The 19,467-nt window shown below is 50.4% G+C and overlaps 3 protein-coding genes across 3 annotated transcripts; 1 reads left to right on the top strand and 2 right to left on the bottom strand.

Moving 5' to 3' along the window:
• Positions 1–1,835: 1,835 nt before the first annotated feature.
• T069G_03897 (GPR1/FUN34/yaaH family domain-containing protein) lies at positions 1,836–2,798 on the bottom strand (the record flags this gene model as incomplete). The annotated part of the gene is made up of 3 exons (XM_056171107.1): positions 1,836–1,929; positions 1,983–2,378; positions 2,446–2,798. 3 exons carry the CDS (start codon positions 2,796–2,798, stop codon positions 1,836–1,838), a joined length of 843 nt encoding a protein of 280 aa, XP_056031999.1.
• Positions 2,799–9,275: 6,477 nt separating this feature from the next.
• Positions 9,276–11,101, bottom strand: T069G_03896 (uncharacterized protein; the record flags this gene model as incomplete). Its single annotated transcript, XM_056171106.1, has 3 exons — positions 9,276–9,528; positions 9,584–10,800; positions 10,880–11,101. 3 exons carry the CDS (start codon positions 11,099–11,101, stop codon positions 9,276–9,278), a joined length of 1,692 nt encoding a protein of 563 aa, XP_056031998.1.
• A 1,052-nt stretch (positions 11,102–12,153) lies between these two features.
• On the top strand, positions 12,154–14,879 carry T069G_03895 (uncharacterized protein; the record flags this gene model as incomplete). Its single annotated transcript, XM_056171105.1, has 2 exons — positions 12,154–13,162; positions 13,228–14,879. The coding sequence occupies 2 exons, from the start codon at positions 12,154–12,156 to the stop codon at positions 14,877–14,879; spliced, it is 2,661 nt and encodes an 886-aa protein (XP_056031997.1).
• Positions 14,880–19,467: the final 4,588 nt, after the last annotated feature.

Here is a 19,467-nt window from a genome sequence, read left to right as displayed (position 1 = left end):
GAAAAGATAAATTGAAGGAAAAGATGGAGAGGAGGGGGAAAAGTTTTGGATGGCCACCGGCTGAATAGACATTATGTATGTGGTGTTTAACTGGGCCACCGGGGGGCCAAATCGGCCCCATAACCGCAAGGAACAAAAGAGGAAAGCGATTACTTAAATCTCTTCCTGTTTCGTTGATTTGGGTAAGCCTCGCCCGCGACTTGGCTGGAGTCTAGTGAAGGGCGCGGCTGATAATCTCCTCTCTCCGAGCCGGGAATATCTGCCCGGGGATAGAGGGGCTAGCCTCAAGAACTCAGCTACAACCTTCAATTGGCCTTTTCCCCTCATCTTCTTTTACTACAATGCTTGGCCTGCATTTGCATAAAAACTACAGGTCTAACCACCGACAGCCATTAGTTGTAAATGAATCTACAGTGGCTAATTCAGCAATACATTGAGTCAAGACAACGACTACTTTAGGGAGTTGACCTAGGGAAGCAATCCAATGACAAGCTCTTACTCTAAACGTAGCACGAACAAAGAAGAAAAATCTAGCAAAACCAAGCCAAAAAAGGAGGTTGAAGCCGGTGACTCAACCGGCGTCGGCCGTCGCTAAAAGCACCGGATGGCAAACTCTACTTCTCAGAATCCCGGAGAGCGGAGAGCGGCAGACGTTCCGCCCCGCCTTTTTTTCTCAATTCGATTTTTTGTATTTTTGATGACACGCTCATTAGGCAAGGGGATGATGAATTTTTTTTTTCAGCTCTGGGATGAGCCATGGAACATTACGGAGATTGTTTTGGCACCAATTGTTGCTAGCTAGTTACCTTTTCGCTTTTGGCGTTTTGAAAGCTAGAATCTCTTTGCTGCTACTGCTTGAATGATACGGGAAAAACTCTGCCTTGAGATGTAGTATCCCCCATCAATGGACATCGAACTTGAAATAAGGTAGTAACAACGTCTGTTACTTTCACCAATTTACTTTGCAATTGACGAATCAAATACTGTATTTGGACGTAGGGCTGTTAAGCCTGACCGTCGATTGGAGGCCAAGAAATGGAACATCCATCTATCCTCTATTGTAAAAACGAAACATTGGCTCTTGGCAAAGGGCGTCACTTGTCTATCAGACACTTGCCTTGGTCTTATAGATGCTGCTTCTGCGATATTTGAGATTAATACGTGTATTTGTCTTGACCTTTTCGACCAATCATTTCGTCAAAGCAGAGACAAACACAGAAATTCACGTGATGAGCTCACTCTCCCTACCTAGTATCTTCAAGGTAATTGCAACATGTATTAATAGCACAGGTGATATCCGAAACAATAGTAATACACGGCTGCATGAACGGCAGCCTGCATTAGCACCCACTAATGGTGATACTAGTTAATGAGCCTCATGATGAAACATGTTTTATGAGATGGAGTCTGATATATGCACACCTGTGTACTACTAGGTACCATGTACCTACAAAGATCTGAGACAAGATGGCCCGTTTGATGAGGCAGTCACGACGAAGTGCCGCCTTCCTCTGATACAGGTCTTCGCCAATCGAGATTCGCTTAGTCTCTGCAGTCACGAAGATGGGGGCACACAATCAATAGCAATGCTGGGCAGAAGACGTAGACGTCAGTTTCATTAATAGGTATATCAGCAGCTGGTATGCAGCTTCCTGTATTACATCGCAGTAACGTTTGTTAACCAGATAAAAAAAAAAGAAAAAAGGCCCAGTTGTATTCATTCCTACTCGCAGCCCAGCCCGCTAGGAACTGCGCGCTCGCTTCACTCAGGTATCATTCCTTTTCCAACATCGCTCATCATAACCAAGAACAGATCACACTTCCAAAGACGAAACTTATGCCTGAGCACGCTCAGACTTGCTGGCACGGCGCTCACGAGCGGCCTCGGACCAGGGGAAGTGGATGACGGGAACCTGGAAGAAGGAGTTGCTGATTGTTTGTTAGCAAATATGCATCGCACAGGCACATGTCCAAGTACTAACCTGCTGTCCTGGATACCGGCCAAGGCGTTGTACCAAGCGGCGAAAGCAGCCAAGAAACCAAAGAGACCACCAGTCTTCTGCAGAGCCAGGGAAGCGGTCTCGTTGCCCAAGTCGGCAGCGTACTGCTCCATGGCGAGGAAGAAGAAGGCCAGGTCAAGGAAGAAGAAGAGGAGGAAGAAAGCAACAGTGGATCGCAGGGTGCAGAGCAGAAGCACAGTGGTGAAGATGAACCAGCCAGTCAGGAAGAAGCCAAGCACGCTAGCAACGTTGCCCTCGTACGGGCCATCAGGAGCCGTGATGCCCCATTCGGGGGTCAAGAGAATACCGTATGAGATCCAGAAACCACCATATGAGCCCAGAGCAGTAGCACCGAAGGTGTTACCGGCAGCAACCTCCCTAAAGACAAACCATCAGTATAGGTCTAGGGTTATAATACTGCGAAATCCCGGAGATCATGACTTACCACATGCCAGCAAGCAGCTGAACAAGACCGCCATAACCAAAGGCGAGAGAGACAACGACATTGGGGGCCGAGACTCCTCGAGCGTGCATGTTGATGGCGGATAGGACAAAGGTAGTCAAAGCAAAGGCAGAAAGACCCAGAGGGGCGGGGTTGGCGAGCTTGCGGTGCTCATATGGCCTCCAAGCACCGGGCTGGAGAGCACCACCAAAAGCCTGGGCATACTGGCCAATGGTCATCTCATTGAAGTCGCTGTGGTGGTTGTGTGTGAAGCCCTGGCGCGGTACCGCCGTCTGCTGCTGGACACCGTTGGTCTCCTTCTCATTGGGAGCGATGTTGACGGTTTCGTCAGCCATGGTGATTGTCGGACTTGGGAATCGATCGACCTGATGAAAGATGCGAAATGTTGTCGGGTGGTGACCTTGACCGAACACCAGATGTAATTGGAGAGTGGTTGATTTAATGAAAGCAGTGCTTCACAACAAGCAGCTACTATTTATATCAGGGATGACCGAAGCAAGAGGAGAAAGGGCAGCAACTTTTCTGGTGGGGAGCAAAGGTTCTTATATTCACAGCCTATCTACGTTGAGCACGCTACCCTCCCGCCCATAGGTAGGGTCGGGCAAAATGAGACCGATGGCTGAGACCTTCATGGGCGGACACCCGATGTCCCTAAAAGTTGCCGTTTGGTACCACAGCTACTCCGTGCTTAGCACCGCACTGGGGGCGGGCAGGGGGGGTACCGGCGGTCGCGAGTCAATCAACAACGTGCGACAGATCTAGTAAGTGGAGAAGTAGAAAAGGGTTGCACTGAGTGACACGCTGGCGACGGGCATGTCCCGTAGGCCCCGGAGGAGCTGCCATTATGGAGTCGTTGGGATATAATATGAGCCCGCATACGGTATGTGATATACCTACTCCGTACATGAGGAGGATTTTAGGCTCGTCAATGGCAGCCTTCAAGTCGAGAGGCCTGCAGCTGCATGGTAAGTCTACTGTGTCCATCTCTGCCTATCTCTTTTGAAATTCTAATCGGCATACAAAGGACCTCTGGGTGGATTTCCGAGGTACAAACAGAACCGAACCGCACATCAATTGCATTCGTCACCTCGCAATTACTCACTATCCCAGGCCCTGTTCAATACGGCCTGCTCTATTGCCGAGGACTGTTCCCGCCAGTCCGCCTATCTAGCTCGAGCTAGAAGCGAGCCGAACAGCACATGTTCCATACCAGGCGCTCTCTACCGCAACGCAACAGGTCGGACCATCCCACCACAACACGGGACAATCCGTAAACGAGCCAATGTTTGAACTATGCGCAGTGGCTTTTTACCACTAGAATGGACGAAAGGAACTCCAAGGCACTGCCGCCAAAAAAAGAAGCTATGGCCAAGCCACCACCACAATGATTGGGGTAGATGAGTGGGGATGCCTTGGAGTTCCAGATCCTTACTCTCCAGGGACAAGCCCGACAAATTATGCCATGGATTTGGGGTAGTATTGAATTGGCCCACATCCTCCTTGAGCTGACGATGGGCCTTATTGCCGAAGAGGCGTTGCCTGGTGCTTGATCTCGTGCATGCTTAGGCTGTTTCTGTCGTGTTGGTGAAATGAGGCACGGCAGAAGAGAGAAAAAATCCTCCTTACCCCCGGCGAGCCGCCACGACAAGTAGGGCCAAGCCCGGCCAGCCACTTTTGTCCAGGCCTTTCTGGAAATTTTTCAGAGTTTAGCCTATTTAGCCTTGTCGTCAAGCCAGAATAACCACCATCTATCTGGATTGGTTGAATGCGGAAAGGGTTGTGTCGAGGCTCGGCCACTTGGGAAAAAGACCCATGCACGATGAACAAACAAGGGGACAAACAAGGTGCTGGCCGCGAGAAGAGAAACAAAGAGCCATCATGCAAAAGTAGTCCGCCCGTAAGGCTGCTGACCGGACAGGCCAAACCAAGGGCACTGAAAACGGACATTTAGCTCCCAGCTAGATCCAACGATGGATTGAGCAAAGACAAAGGATGGTGAGATGTGATGACAGCCTGTCTGCCGGCCTGACCCTGAACCTAAGCCCGCTTCCATTTACGAGTACAAATGCTCGTAAGCACACGCCATGATCACGATTGTGGTCATTGGCTGTTGAGAATCTCCAGCATGAGAACCTAAACAAGAAAGTTTGTTGGTTCCAGAGTGAGCGGATCCACGAATCTCCTGAGCATATTGTCCATTGCAACAGCGGTTCGGAGCTGTTGGTCGTACCACGGAGCGCCAACCTCAGAGCAGCAACTCTTGCATTCCAAGGTCCAAGTAGACCGTATTGCTCGAGATTACCTGGTAATGATAACAATGCAAGTACTACCAATTGACATCGCTTCGACAGCACAGAAAATATCACCGAGCACTCGAGACCATGGCGATCCACACCGGCTCCGGTCTGACCAACACTTGAGTCCAAACGTCCACCACTCGTAAGCCCGGGAATATGATGCTAGTGCCATGCGGTGACGGACCCTGGCTCTTTTTGCAACGGTGCTGGGGGATCGCCAGAGAACCGAAGGTGTACCTTATCTCAATCTGGACAAGAACTCCGCGCGCGAGTCAAGCCTGATGCCTCTCTCTGGGTCGCTAATCAAATGCGACAGGACGCTTCTGCAACATCAAGCCAGGGTCAGACCCGCGATCCGGCCAATACATTGCTGTTAGGTGCAATCTGCAATAAAAAAAGCAAAAACAAAAAGAGCACACTTGCACCACGGAGTGACTTGCGAGTTGGTATTACTCCGGCCGCCATGCCTGCAATGCCATGTACAGTGAACCGGCTGCAGGTTTGAATTAGGCTTCGATGCATTGGATCATCTAATCCTTGCGGCCTTTTTTCTTGATCTGTCGTCTTGTGGAGAGGATGGAAAGGGGGCTGCAGAGATCTATCCCGGTGGCTACTTTACGGTACGAACTCTGTGGAGCTCACGCACATGAATTGCTCCATAATACCGGAGCACAGATGCTCGAGCAGTTGCCTCCCGCAAGTCTTCATTTTGGTTGAGCCAGGAGGCGATCGTGGTATCAAGTTCGCCTGTCTGTGCTGCAGCCAACAATGCCGGAATGGGAAATGGAAGATGTTCTTCCAAAATTTGCTAGGAGTCGGCTAATGCAACACGCAATCCATATGCCACATCCTTCAGAGCCGAGCGGTATATTTGCGGATCCTCGGAGGAAAGCAATTGTCCATGGAGACGATAGACTTGGGCTTGGGACGAAAATAGAGAGGCGCCGGATGGACGGCTGTGATTGAGCTCATCGTCAACAAGCTCCCCCCTCTCCGGCCCCCCCTCCATCCCCTTCTCCTCAGGCAAGCTTGGGATCACAGCTACTGCATTAGCACATGGCTGGTCACCGCCATACTCGTCTACCTTAATTGCATCAGTCTTCCCTCGAATTCTTCTCCTCTACTCATTAAGCCCACATAGTGGCCCGATCGACCGCCAGAGCTCCGTCTCTTCTCACCGGCCAAGAAACTCAAGTTGAGAACACGAGTCGTAGCTTCGCAACTTTGGTGCCCGCTGAAAGTCTTGGAGCCTTGGCACGTCATATTCCGCTCGTGCGTTCACATGGCTATGACAACTAGCACCATACAAGTAATATACAACAAAACTACGAGCAATTGTATGCGAGTGCTGAGACTTGTCAAGTACAGACTTGTACAGTCAGCCACCATGGCCCACGATGGTACGAGGATTGGTGTCAGCTTTCCCCTGGTGCGAACCCCGTCAGTCTTCTGATTGTGGCATATCAATCACGCGATGTCATCAATTCAGCGAAGCAAAAATGGCTAGGGGTCCCCCATGTGGCTTTGTTGAGCAGACACAAAAGAGAAGTGGTTTTACAGCCGCGGCTTACAAACAGCCACCCGTCGTGCCGATTTCGATTCGGAAGCAGAGACGCTCATCAAGTTCCGTTTGCGGTAGTGGTCTTGGTGTCATGACCTGCTAGCTCCCAGCCATCGGCGACCTTGCCCCTCTCACTACGGCGGACAAAGTTGTCATTGGGGGCAGATCCTCGACCTGCCAGATCGATCAACTAGCCATGATGAAATGGTCCAGGTTGGACAACGCATCTTTTTTGCTGGGATGAAAGGGTTAATACAACTGCTACTACGTCCCAAAAATATACCATGGCTCCGATTCCCCCGCAAATGGCAGTCCGCTATCAACTCTAGCGCATCTAAGCATCTTATTCCCCAGACTCGGCGTTCGGGATCTCTGGCTGTCGAGATTTATGTCTCCAACCCGCTTCCCCAGCATCGACTTCCCCGCACGAAACAATCATTACGGAGTCCTGCTACGGCTTGCTACCCGCAATACCCAAGGAGACGGTGTCGATGGAGTCCGGTCGGCTGAGCGGGAAATGGGCTGTTTATCGAACTAGCCAAAACGTGGGGTGGCTGCGCCCTCGTACGATTCGATCCATGGCAATATGAGGTTTTGCTGCCAAAACGAAATAAAAGCCAAGACTGCCTAAAAGATTTCCGAGAGACGCTACCCGGACTTGCAGAAATCTCCGGCGTCCACGCCTCGAGCTACACAGATGCCGTTCGAAACAAATCTACGAGATTTTCGGGCTGTAAATACAGCTTATACAGAGATGATGGGGTTTCGCGCCTGCTGACTTCAACCCGCATTCGACCTGTACACAATGCAGACGATCCTCGTGTCCTGAGATGCCGTTATCCGGTCGGTTCCCAGATATGCTCCCGAGGACGCGCGTGGTCGTGGGTCTCACTGCATGGCTGTGTCGTTGCTCACTGCAGTTCCATGCCTTCCGCGTCTCCTCCAGCGATTACCGCTGCCAAGCCGAACAAGTGGCGGTTGAACATCGTGCCGGTGATGCTCTACCTCCTCTGTACCCCAATTCTGAATCTAAGAAATACGCCAGCAAAACCACTAGTTTTTGGTGGTAGGTTCGGCGCTTGGTGGTTTTATATGCTTGGTGTTATGGAGAACCCAAGATGACGCTCCCTTAGTCCGAGCACCATAACCTCGGTAAATGTCTGACTTCACGTCTACCGTCTGACAAAGCATCACACGGATGAGTCGGTCGTGATAATCGTGAACTATTTGCTTCGGTGACTTTTTTTCTTGTCCTCTTTCATGCCCCTGGCGCACAGCAGCAATTTCTTACTGCAGCGTAACTTTCGTTGGATAGTATTTCTCGCCAAGAAGCTTGGGTGTGGTGGTAAAAAGCGCCGACATTGAGGATTTTGGTGTAGGGTAGGTGGCTGCTCTGTATCACATACTTTACCACCCGCATGGAAAGGTAAATCTTCGCGCTGGTATTTTGGTATCAGCTGTCCAATGAAGGTGAGCTGTAGAATATTCAAGTAACACGGATTGACCAAAAAAATGTCCGACTTCATATGTACTACCCCAAATCTATTTATTGACAATTGTGTCGTATTCGCCTAGTCTGCAGCAACCACTACACGGTAACACCACCCGAAATATGTTTCATCCTAGCTTTATAGACCAATATATTGGAATGCCACCACCATCACAACTGAGTGCACTGAATAAACAACCAAGTTGGGCATCAATTAATGGTGACACAAACTCGTAATTGAAGGTATTTTTAGAAGGCCAAAAAAAGAGGGTTGCATTCACATATTCCGCATGCAATTTGCAATCATTCTCCCATAGGGTAATACCTGAATGGGCCAGTCCCTCGTGAAAGAATTAGCCATCCGCTCTCTGCATGTGCAAACACTCAAGCCTACCAGTTCAAGAGCTTATCCGCATCTCCCTAGCAGCTAGATACAGATCTGGTAATTTTTGCGCACACACTGCGTGTCCCGCAGAACCTTGATGCACGTGTCAGTTTGGCTGTCCACACATGATTCATGCCTTTTGGCTCAACGGGCTAATGGCGTTTGGCTCCTTGAATAAAGTGAAATGGTGGCATTTGACTTATCAGCCGCGTTTTGTTAAACCGAAGCTTTATTTTTACCATGTCCAGATCCTCGGTATCCCCAAGAGAGAACCATTATGCCCATTCAACAGTAAACAGCCAGTCTATACGGTTATAGACACAAAAATGACCAAGGTGTTTAAATAAGCAATCTGATATTTCTCGGCAGCTACTCTAATTTAGCTAAACTTCACCATAAGAAATAGATTATACTATACACATCTTGCCCACAGTTGAAATGATGTTCAGTATGATATTAGAAACCCTCCGGGACAAAGACGTCAGCTTGCCTGAACCATATCAAACGCCTCCATAACGCTAGAAATATTAATCGACAAATAACTACAATCCACAGTATCTCTCGACGGTTTTTCGACAAAAGGGATTGTTCTTGTCTCACAACCAAAGACCTGTGCGGCAGTCTAGAAAGACTGGTGATGTGCATTCCCATTGTTGCTTTTGAAGTTGGATAGGAGTCGGAACATGAAGCCACCAGTAGATTTCCCAGGTAGCTTTTGGTGAGACTCAGATTTATCCGAGCACAAGAACACATCTATAGCCCAGCTGCCACCACAGGCCTCTGTGGGCTGGCCTTGACACGGCTTTCCGCACTGAGATTGAGGAAGCCGCACGGCATCATCACGGATGGAAGCTCCACACCAACATTCCCTGCCATTCTCTGTTCCAGCAAACATATATCCACTTGAAATGCAGTGGTCTACACATTCCTTGGTAGACATATCTCCCTGAAGATAATCCACGGGTTTGGCGCCAAGTAATATTCGGGAAATGGCATCTTGAAAACACCCTAGTTGGGTCCAGTCGTCTGGAAGGTCACCAGTATTTGGAAGTATCGTTGGAGTTGTAGCACCACCTGTGCTTATAATCCCTGAGGGCAGTCCTGCCACGGAACTTGGAGGAGGCGTTGGGATAGGTGTTGCCGTCGAGGCACAGAACCAGCCTTCTGGACAGTGATAGCATGGCCATCCAACTCCGCAAGGAGCAACTTGCGCTGGTGTCTCTTGCGGAGGGCAAAACCAGCCGTCAAGACATTCAGCACATTTGAAACCCTTTCCAGGACAAGGCCCTTTTGAAGGATCAGGAGGTTGGTGGGCACTTGGGTCCTCGGAGCCCTGTATAGAGCAGATCTTGGGAGCACACTGATCGCAAGATGGACACGTGGGACACGATGGGCTGGCTGGTGTAGTTCCGGCGGGGGCACCATTGTTTGATGCAGGGCTGCCTCCGTTTCCTTCATTTGCAGGAGATGGACTGTTCATTTTGGTCGGACTTGCAGCTGCAGGCTTGGATGAGTATGGACTAGGTGGTGCAGGAGTCGTGACTTCTCCTGAGTTAGAATGAGACGTTGGCCCAGGCAACACAGGTGCAGCCAATGTTGTGAGTTGGCCGACTGAAGTAAGAGACCCGGCTTCGGCTGAAGCACAAGGTATGACTGCGTCAAAAGAAACCCCGTCCAGGACTTGATCAACGGCACAAAGGGGCTTATCCAAATAGTCGGCAACATCACTGACGATCATAGCAACCTGATTGACAACTGCTAGGAGCGATGGATCAGTGATATCTTCAAGGGCTCTGCTGAGATCATTGATGACTGTTGTTCCTTGCTGGAGGACCTTGTCTAACGTTTCCACCATATCCAATGTGCTTACGGAAGGTATCGGAGGTAGAGGCTGATCCATAGCCTGAGCAACGGCAGGAATGATAAGTGGGAGCAGATCCGCAGCTGGAAGAGAAACCTGATTTGCGACTTTTGGTACTGCTGAAGCAATGGCGGACGGATTCACATGAAGAGCATCGAGTACCGTGTCTGTGAGCTTGGCAGCCGCTATTGGATCAATGTCCGATATTTCTGCAACAATATTTGACACTTCGCTCAAAAAAGAAGGGCCACCAGTCGAAAATCCTGACGGGGGCACCTCTGCAATTGCTCGTGCAGTGTGCATTCGTAATGTTAAGTCATCCGCTGAGAGCCCACCAAGGATCCTGACCGAGGGAGTCGGAAGAATTCCCATAGAGTTTGAAAGAGACGTCTGAAAAGGGAGAGATATCGATGAGTCTGCTGAAAGTGGTGCCGCAAATGACTGACCTGCGATCAAATCGGATAGAACGCTCTTCTGAAGATGATTCGGTGCTGTGGATGGGAGCTTTTCTGAATCTTTGATCGCCTGTTTCACTGCCGCCGCCAAGATATCCAGCAGATTATTGGGGTCACCAGGAGAGATATTTGACCCCGTAATCTCTGTGGTTGTCTTTGAAGATTCGAGAGTATGACTTGCCAATGTGGGTATCCCGACTGTGTGACTTGACATCCATGAAGTAGTGGTGGAATCTTGCTGCACAGACTCTGCGGTTGATGGTATTTCGAGAGATTTTGCACCATTTACCTTTTGTATATTCAGTCAAACTTAGACATGCTCATCTCAAAATAGCGCAGAATATATGGCGCCCATGATGACGACTTACCTCTCTAAACATGCCTCCTAGCAATCCACCGAGCTGAAACTGTCGCTTCATGAGGCCCTGTTGCTCAAGTCCTATCGTCCCGACTGTAACAACTTTGACAAATACAGTTGAACAGAAGGTGAGTAGACAAAAACCAGCGAGGACCAAGGCCCTCCGCCGGATAACTGAGAGCCTGTTTGGTGACCAGTTGAAGTCATTGCTTTCGGGAGGTGGACTCGCCATGGTGGTGAGAGTTTGGTGTTTATAAATCGATCAAGGATGAGTTAAGATGCTTCCAAAAGAGCAACCAAAAATGGATCCCAAAAAGAAGCCCCCAAGAATTTGTCGATGTTCGGAGTATGGAACAGACAAGATGTAGAAGACAGGATTGTTTAGAAGCAGAAGGAGGAGGAGAATAGGCTAGAGAAGGGAATGTAGATGCCTCGCTAAACATGGGCGGCTCCTTTCTCATAATTGTTGAGAGAGCACAACATTTGGCAACTCTCCTGCGAAATCACCTACAAGACAGAAATTGGATGCTTTCAAAGAAGCAGCTGCGAAGAAGGTGGCTGATGGGTATCATGTTTGGTGTTTGTATTACCAGTTTTATAAAGAGCAGACACGTCGTTTTTATCTTCCCGAGGTGTGCGCTGTACCATTCTTTTTTGTCAATCGTCTTAGTGTCATTTTCATGACTGTCAAATACATTTAGTGAAAATGCAGCTCGCTGTATAGTGAAAGACGCCAAGCAATAATAAGAAGAGAAGTCTGGTAGAAAACGGATGTAGGTACCTCAGTCCCTGTAGATATCGGCAACAGTGTGGGGCTATCGATAGCGAGGCGAGGCTACCTACAAAACGATTCAACATGTCGTACTTGACAGTAATCTACAGAGCTGCATATTCAGAATAAAAACCTATGTGAGAGTTACGAACATCGGATAGATATCAGAATGCAATAAAATTGCACACTACCAATATGTTGTGTTTGACAATGAAATTTACGCCGTTCTTATAGGGAACAAAAAATGCCCTGGCGGCGGACAAGGCGCTGGCAGAGACCGATAATTGGTGGGGTGGAGGGGCAGCCGTGCATGGGCCGCTGCTTAATTCGCCAGCTCTAAAAAATTTCTGGACGAGGCTGGCACTTTTTTTTTTCTTGCAGCATCACGGCCGACAGCGTTGCGCTTCACCTTCCACAACTTGGGCGGATTTCGGTGTCTGAAAACGCGTCAGACGCTGGCATTCGATTCAACCAGCATCAATAGACGACGGTGAATTGGATCCATCGCCACCATGGATATCCATCGCTGCCGGTTTGTGCCCTACAAGCCGTCGGCTGTCAACGCCGTAGCCTTCTCGCACCCCAAGACCAAGTCTGCGAAGCAAGGCTCTGTCGCGCGATTGGCTGTTGGACGAGCCAACGGTGACATTGAGATCTGGAACCCTTCAAGTGGAACATGGCACCAGGAGCTGGTCATTCGCGGCGGCAAGGATCGCAGCATTGATGGCCTTGTCTGGGTCAACGAGCCTGATCAGGATCTGGGTGATGGAAAGATCGCTGTGGGCAAGTCGCGTCTCTTTAGTATTGGATACACGTCTACGGTGACCGAGTGGGATCTCGAAAAAGGCAAACCCAAGAGACATGCCAGCGGACAGCACGGCGACATCTGGTGTCTCGCTGTGCAGCCTCCGGCTCTGAGCGGTGCATCAGACGATCTGCACTCCAACAAGCTGATTGCCGGCACGATTGATGGCGAGCTTGCCATGTATTCGATCGAGGATGATGACCTGCGCTTCCAACGAGTCGTTGTGCGATCCCCTACGAAAAAGGCCCAGATGGTCAGTATCACGTTCCAGTCACGCAAAATTGCAGTCGTGGGATGCTCAGACAGCACCATCCGAATCTACGACGTTACAAAGGGCCATATGCTTCGCCATATGACGCTAGGAGCAGATCTGGCTGGAGGCTCCAAAGATATCATCGTGTGGTCGGTCAAGTGCCTGCCCAACGGTAATATTGTCTCGGCGGATTCTACGGGTCAAGTCTGCATCTGGGATGGAAAGACCTACACACAGTCTCAGAGACTGCAGAGTCACAAACAGGATGTCCTCAGTCTTGCCATCAGTGCCGATGGAACGACCATCACAAGTGGAGGAATGGATCGTCGTACTGTCCTGTACAAGCAGAATACTGGCACCGGCAACCGCTGGGCCAAGGTTTGGGGGAGAAGGTATCACGACCACGATGTCAAGACAATGGCATCGTTTGAGCATGGACGCACGAGTGTCGTAATTACTGGAGGTAAGATGATGGCGGTCAAACAGACAAAACACTCATGGATTTAGACCGACTGACGTTCTACACAGGGCCGGATGCAAACCTCATGCTGGTTCCCCTGAGAGAAATGGGCCGCGAAAACCACCGAACAATCAGCAATCTCCCACAACAGCCCCCCATTTCGAGCGCACAAAAGGCAAGATTCATCACTAGCTGGTGGGATAGAGAGGTTCACATCTGGGCTCTGCGAAAGCCTGCTACGGAAATATTCAACGTGGCTGGAGGAGAAGAAGTTGATATCAACCAGAACCGCAAACTTCTCAAGACGATTGTTGTCAAGGGCGACTCCAACATCAGCTCTGCTACGATCAACCCAGAGGGAACCTTCCTCATCGTGTCTACAGCAACGGATATGAAAGCCTTCCGGCTAGAGCATCAAGATCCGATTAAGCCTTCGGACGTCAAGCTATCCGCAGTTGAACTCCCAGAGAAGCTGAAGAATGCCGGCGCCTCACAGGTGCGGCTTTCTCCAGATGGGAAATGGCTCTGTGCTATCAAAGAGGGCTCTCGAGTTATCATGGCTAGTCTCGAAGAGGTCAATGATTCGGAGAACTCGTCACAACTCGCCATCCACTTGCAGCGGCTCCCCCGTCTCCGGCGCCATATTCCACGATACATCAAGAACGGCGGGCTAAGAAGCTATGAGAGAAATATCACTCACATCTCATTCACTGCCGACTCGAAGATGGTTGCGGTTGCTGACATTGCCGGTTACATTGACACCTGGGTCTTACGCGGCCCCGATGAGAATATGCAGGAAAAGATGGAAGGGGATGGAGCAAATGACGCGGCACAGTCCTCAGACAACGACAGTGACAGTGAGAGTGACTCCTCGGATGACGAGGAGGGCCAAGCTAGCAGCACGAACCGCCGCTGGATTCGCAACCCGAGCGCAAACCTGCTGCCCAAGCTACCCTCAACTCCCGTTGTCTTGTCATTCTCGGAAGACGTACCCTCTGGAGATGCAAGCGAAGGCGGAGTGGATGCCATCAAGGACTACACCCTCGCTGCCGTTACGGCCTCGTGGAACGTCTTGACATTCCATCCTCTCCAAGGCTCTCTCACACCATGGTCACGCAGACACCCCCGGAAAGCCCTCCCGGCGGCCGTGCAGGACCTGCTAGACTTGGCCAAAGGTGCTTTGTGGCAGGGATCCCGCCTCTGGGTCTACGGTATCTCGTTCCTCCTGATGCTCGACACTGCCCAAGACCTGCCCAAGCCTACTTTAGAAAGCGACGCCGTCGTCATCAGCCATGGAGCCCAGACCGGGACAAAGCGCAAGAGAACCGGCCATACTAGTGGTGCCGGAGGCAAAATGACCCGTGAAAATCTTGCACCGCACCGTATTGGCAAGTACGTGGACGGGCAGTGGGTGAATATCGACGTGGATACCACCTCTCCCCACGATGATGGCAGTGAGAGTGACGACGACATGGCTGATGCCCCCGAGGGCGACCTGGCCCAGCTTCGCAACGCCAACGGCAATGCCAATGGCACGGGGGAGCAAGAGGCGGGAACTGACCGAAAGAGCTGGTGGATAACCTACAAGTACCGCCCAGTTCTTGGTATCGTATCCCTCAACGCTGCAGACCAGCCTCTGGAGGTTGCGCTAGTGGAGAGACCAGTGTGGGATGTGGAGATGCCCGAGAGATATTATGCCGGGGAGGAATGGGAGAGGTGAAAAAATTTTTAATGGCAGGAGGCTGTTTACGACGAAAAAAACGGGAGATGGAATTGGCATGGCATGGGCGAGCAATGTGACAGAACAGAACGGGGGGTTGGGTTCTTTTTCAGGATCACCAAGTACATATCAAAGAGTGATTTAGGGCTGGGTTTGCTGATGTCTACAAAAGTGCTAGTTGAGGCTCGTGGCATATAGAAAGGAGTTGAAATGTTAATTTTGCTTTATGAGATTGCTTCTGGATGATGAGTAGATGTGAGGTGGTGATGGAAAAGTTGTGTGCTTACGAAACGAAGAATGGATGGGTTGATGCGTAATGCTGCGTGTTGACACTCCACCGGTATAGCATCACTTTTGAATCCCCCTTTAGGCACAAGGGATAAAACAAAGCTTTTATTAAGGTAGTATCTTAGGTTGAAATAAGAAATCCTCGTTGAAAGAATAGGGAGTGTTCATCCGAGTCCGCAGCTCCTTGTTACACAGTATATACGCACGTCCACTAATTCGTTTACGAAGAGACGCCAACCATGGTATACACGGAAAACCTGTTGGTCACAGGAATCATTAATTAACGTCACAAGCCAGTCTACGTTCCGCCCTAACGAACTTGAATATGGGAAAAGATGGAGACCACGATCCTGGCGTGAGACGGACGACGACGACGTCCGGGCAGGACAGGGGGCGAGATCCAGTTAACGCGCGTCCCCTTCGAAAAAGCCGCGCTTAAAGCAGGGTGGCCGGGTGCTCTAGCCATGTCGTAGCCTTGTACAAGGTATCTGCTAAGTACTGTACGAATACATTCCAATAAATATTAGTCGTTGTGTCCTGGTACCTGGTAGGCTGTGGAAATTGGGCGTCAGATAAGAGCCTTGTGGAGCGAGGGCTCATGACGAATGTGAATCATGCAGGGCTCATGGGCTGAGTAGCATGGGTTAGGAAGCATGAAGTATTGATATTTCGGTTAATGATGTGGCCCTTTGTAGTACGATAGAGTTCGATGAGAATCATGATATCGTGGCCCTGTGAGGTGGCCATGCGTCTAAGAAGAGAAGTGAGGTGGTAAGTAGATGAGATGGTACTGTATGAATCTAGTCCATTCATCCAATGTCTGGTAAATTAGCAGGACGGTAGTAAACAAAAGTTCATGCGAGGGTGATGGGGAAAATGCAGGGCAAACTCAAGTCGAGTGTCGTGGTAGCATTCGATATGTCAACGTGTTACTCCGTAATATACTCATGCCTTAGTAAACCCCCATGGACCAGCCGTTGGTGGAAAGTAGTGGACCTAGATCCGCCTTTGGGTTGTGGGTTGAAGAGCGTATGATTCTAGCTGGCTTTCGGGGCCGTCAAGCTTTAACGTTGTAGCCTCAATGAAGACGGAAAAGCTTCTTCACACCGACAATGTCAACGAGAGACTGCCGTCACGATTCCCTCTTGTTGCTAGCCGCGGACCATTTGTCAAGCTGGATGTACAACGGTCCGTTTTCCAAGCTCCATGCGTGCAAGACTTGGAGGTTCCTTTCCAGTACGAACACGGACTCGATACGCTCGTATATTCTGCCTCTTTTAGGGTGGGTTTCGCGTGGTAGTTTCCTCATCGTGTCTACCGCAAAAGCCAAGAATGCTTATCGAGCCTCAACGAGCTTGTCCGCTAACCGCAGTGGGCAATGTCTCTGTATAATTGATTTGCACGGCTTTTGTCGTCTGGGTCTGTGTAGGCGTGGAGTGGCGATTGGACGTTGTAGTACGCAAGCCCCCATAGAGCGCAATAGGCGGATGACGCGGCCTCGCACCCCTAACACCACGCCCCAGCTGTGGACGTAGAAATGAAAAATTGTTTGGCGAGGATGTGATTGGATGAAGGCATGTTTAGTTGTTTGTCTTTTGGGGATCGAAATGCCCTTGTCTTTTAGCTTCCGGATCCGGGACCCAGTCTCGAAGCTGAGCTGGAGCCCTGATGAGATTTTGGGCTTTACAGAAGAGGAAGAAAGAGTCAGCAATCAAAGACATATCTCTGGCGGGTTTGTGTCTTTTGAATTATGAGAATTATGCTGAATAGACAGTGGGAGATGGATAAAAGAGAAGAGGCTTTGGGTGTCTAGAAGAATGGGGCGTGATACTCTTGCAGGAAAGAAACGCTAATAGTATTTTGGGTTGTTCAGTTGAGGGGGTTCAAGATCTCACTGCTCTTTTTGGTGTTGTACCGTGGTACTTACTATAAACCACCTTATGTAATGCGAGGTGCAGTTCACGATCGAAGTAGAGTATATGGAAAGTTCACGATCTTTCCACAAGGCCTCCATTCTTATGGCCATGCTGGCGGAGGGGCCGTTTTGGCAGTGCAAAGCCCAGGAACAGGAACGGGGAAACGCAAGGCTGATTATTAGAGTGGAAGCCCCCTTTGGACGTTTGCGCGAGGGTCGAATAGCCGCCTGACGGAGTACTAATCATACAGTGTCGATATGCATACCGTTTACTGTATCACCGGAAGTGCAAATTCTACTGCGGCTCCAAGCAAAAGCCAACACTGCCGCGTTCTCCCGCTCCGATGATCAATTAGTTTCCGATACGTTTTCAACGGGAGATTTTCCAGAGGCCTCGAGATGTGCAGAGAGAGGCGAGAAGTCGCTTGTTGAGGTGGCGGGGATTGCTGATCACAACCACTCCAGACTTCTACAATAGGAAATTAGAGAGGGGAAGACGGCGCAAGAACAATTGTGAAAACTTGAAAAAACAAGAACAATAAAAGAGACAATCCCAACGTCTGAAACGGATAGCGTCCATAAAATTCGCAGATCGTATATACGAAAGGGCCAGGAATAGTCCGGAGAGTGTTCGTATGCCGCATTATTAGTAGCAAGTTAGTACCTTTTGCGGCTAGCGGCTCTGGCCTCGACAAGGGCTGCATCTAGCTGGTGACTCGCAGCCGCGAAGAAAAAAACATTTACAGTAGAAAAAAAAAAGAGAGGAAGAAAATATCGAAACGGAGGCGCAATGCATCGCCTCCGTCCAACAACACTGTATCCAGCGTACAGAACGCAGCAGCGCATCTCAACGAAGCATCGCCGGCTGACTGCGGCACGGCGGCAGCACACAGTGCGCAAACGGGTGTGCGCAGCCATGACGCTAGCATCTTGGCATCGGCTGTGCCACAGCAGAAACGGGAAAGGCGCATCATGCGCTGCGTGCCTCGTCATCGCTGTGCTGGAGGGTCCAGGTTCCGGTACTTGCGGGCTGTCCAGCGCGAGGCCCGCGGTACCTCCCTGTGCGCTTTTTGCAATTGATGTGTAAGTTGCATGTGGGCATCGCGATACGGTTGGGAGATTCTTTGCGAGCCGCGCTCCGCAGCAGCCGTCGCTGTGCGTATTCTGGCTGGGCGATCTAGGTACAGTACGATATGGCTTCCGTAATTGCTCGTGCAATTATTCCCCTTTCTGGCTGGCCGACCCTTGTTCCGCCCTGGGTTGACATCTGTATAATACGAGTATAGGTACGTGCAATGGCAGCCGCGTGTGTCGTTGAGATGGAATGACGCATGCTGAAACCGGGAAACAGAGGACCCTGGGGTCTTGGTCTTGGCCCATTCATTGTTTAGCAAGAAAAAGAGAATCAAAAGAAAATTTGGTCAAAGAAGGTTGTAAGAAATTAAGCATAGAGTGAAACGATATAGTCATATGGTACCTACCGTCTGATCTTTGCTCGACGTGACTCTTCAGACGGTACCGAAGTTGAATGATAGCACGGAATACCTGTCAACAGCACCATAAGACGGATAAACTTAATTGAATCGATCCTTTAGCACTACAGTAATCGTCGGTACGGATATCGTGCCTTGTACGGAGTACAGTAGCATTGTATGTAGCGATCAATGGATCGCATCCATTCCGACTTCTGCGCCCCAGTTCAATGTCTCTCTGCAGTCTGCATCATCCTCAGCGCCCATGTACCCAGGCTTCGCCGCCTTGTAACGGTACCCGCGTCGGGCTCCTCTCACCGAGCAGAGCTAATCCTGGTGCTGGGCCAGGCGGCGGCTGTGATTGGCTGCACTGGCCAGCTGACGCGTAAACCGCCATCAGTGGCTCCAAAGAGGAAGAGGCACCCCCTCTGCCACTAGCAGTGCTACCACTTTCACTACTAGTACCACAGTCACAGCTAGTCCCTTTATTTCCCCTGCCCTGTATGTGCTGCAGCGCTGCGTCTCCAGAGGGCCGGCGACCCCCAAGAGACACATACTTCCTCCACTAAGCCCCCCCGTCTGCCTCTTTTTCATGCTTGCTCAGCTTTCATTTCTGCAACCAGAACCAGCCCAGCGCTCTTCATTCTCTGGCGACGGCTTCAAACTCGCAGCGTCGACCGCCCTTTCCAGTTCGACGGTCGATCCCAGCGACAAGGGATTTTGAAAACAAAAAGGGTCCAACCCCGGATCCACGAGGCCTGGCCAGTTGGCGCACGCTGAGGGGTGGTCTCAGTCACTGTGGCAATTTCAGCGGCCTACGCATCCGCAGCTGACGACGCTGTCCGCCTACGACCACGACCAGACACCAGCCTAGCCGCGACGTTGACGACGACGCAATCCTGTGGCCAACAAC

Source organism: Trichoderma breve, chromosome 2 (genome assembly GCF_028502605.1).
Source record: "Trichoderma breve strain T069 chromosome 2, whole genome shotgun sequence".
NCBI classification, from domain to species: Eukaryota; Fungi; Ascomycota; class Sordariomycetes; order Hypocreales; family Hypocreaceae; genus Trichoderma; species Trichoderma breve.
Note: the sequence above shows the minus strand (reverse complement) of the source record. Positions and strands in the feature narration are given on the sequence as shown.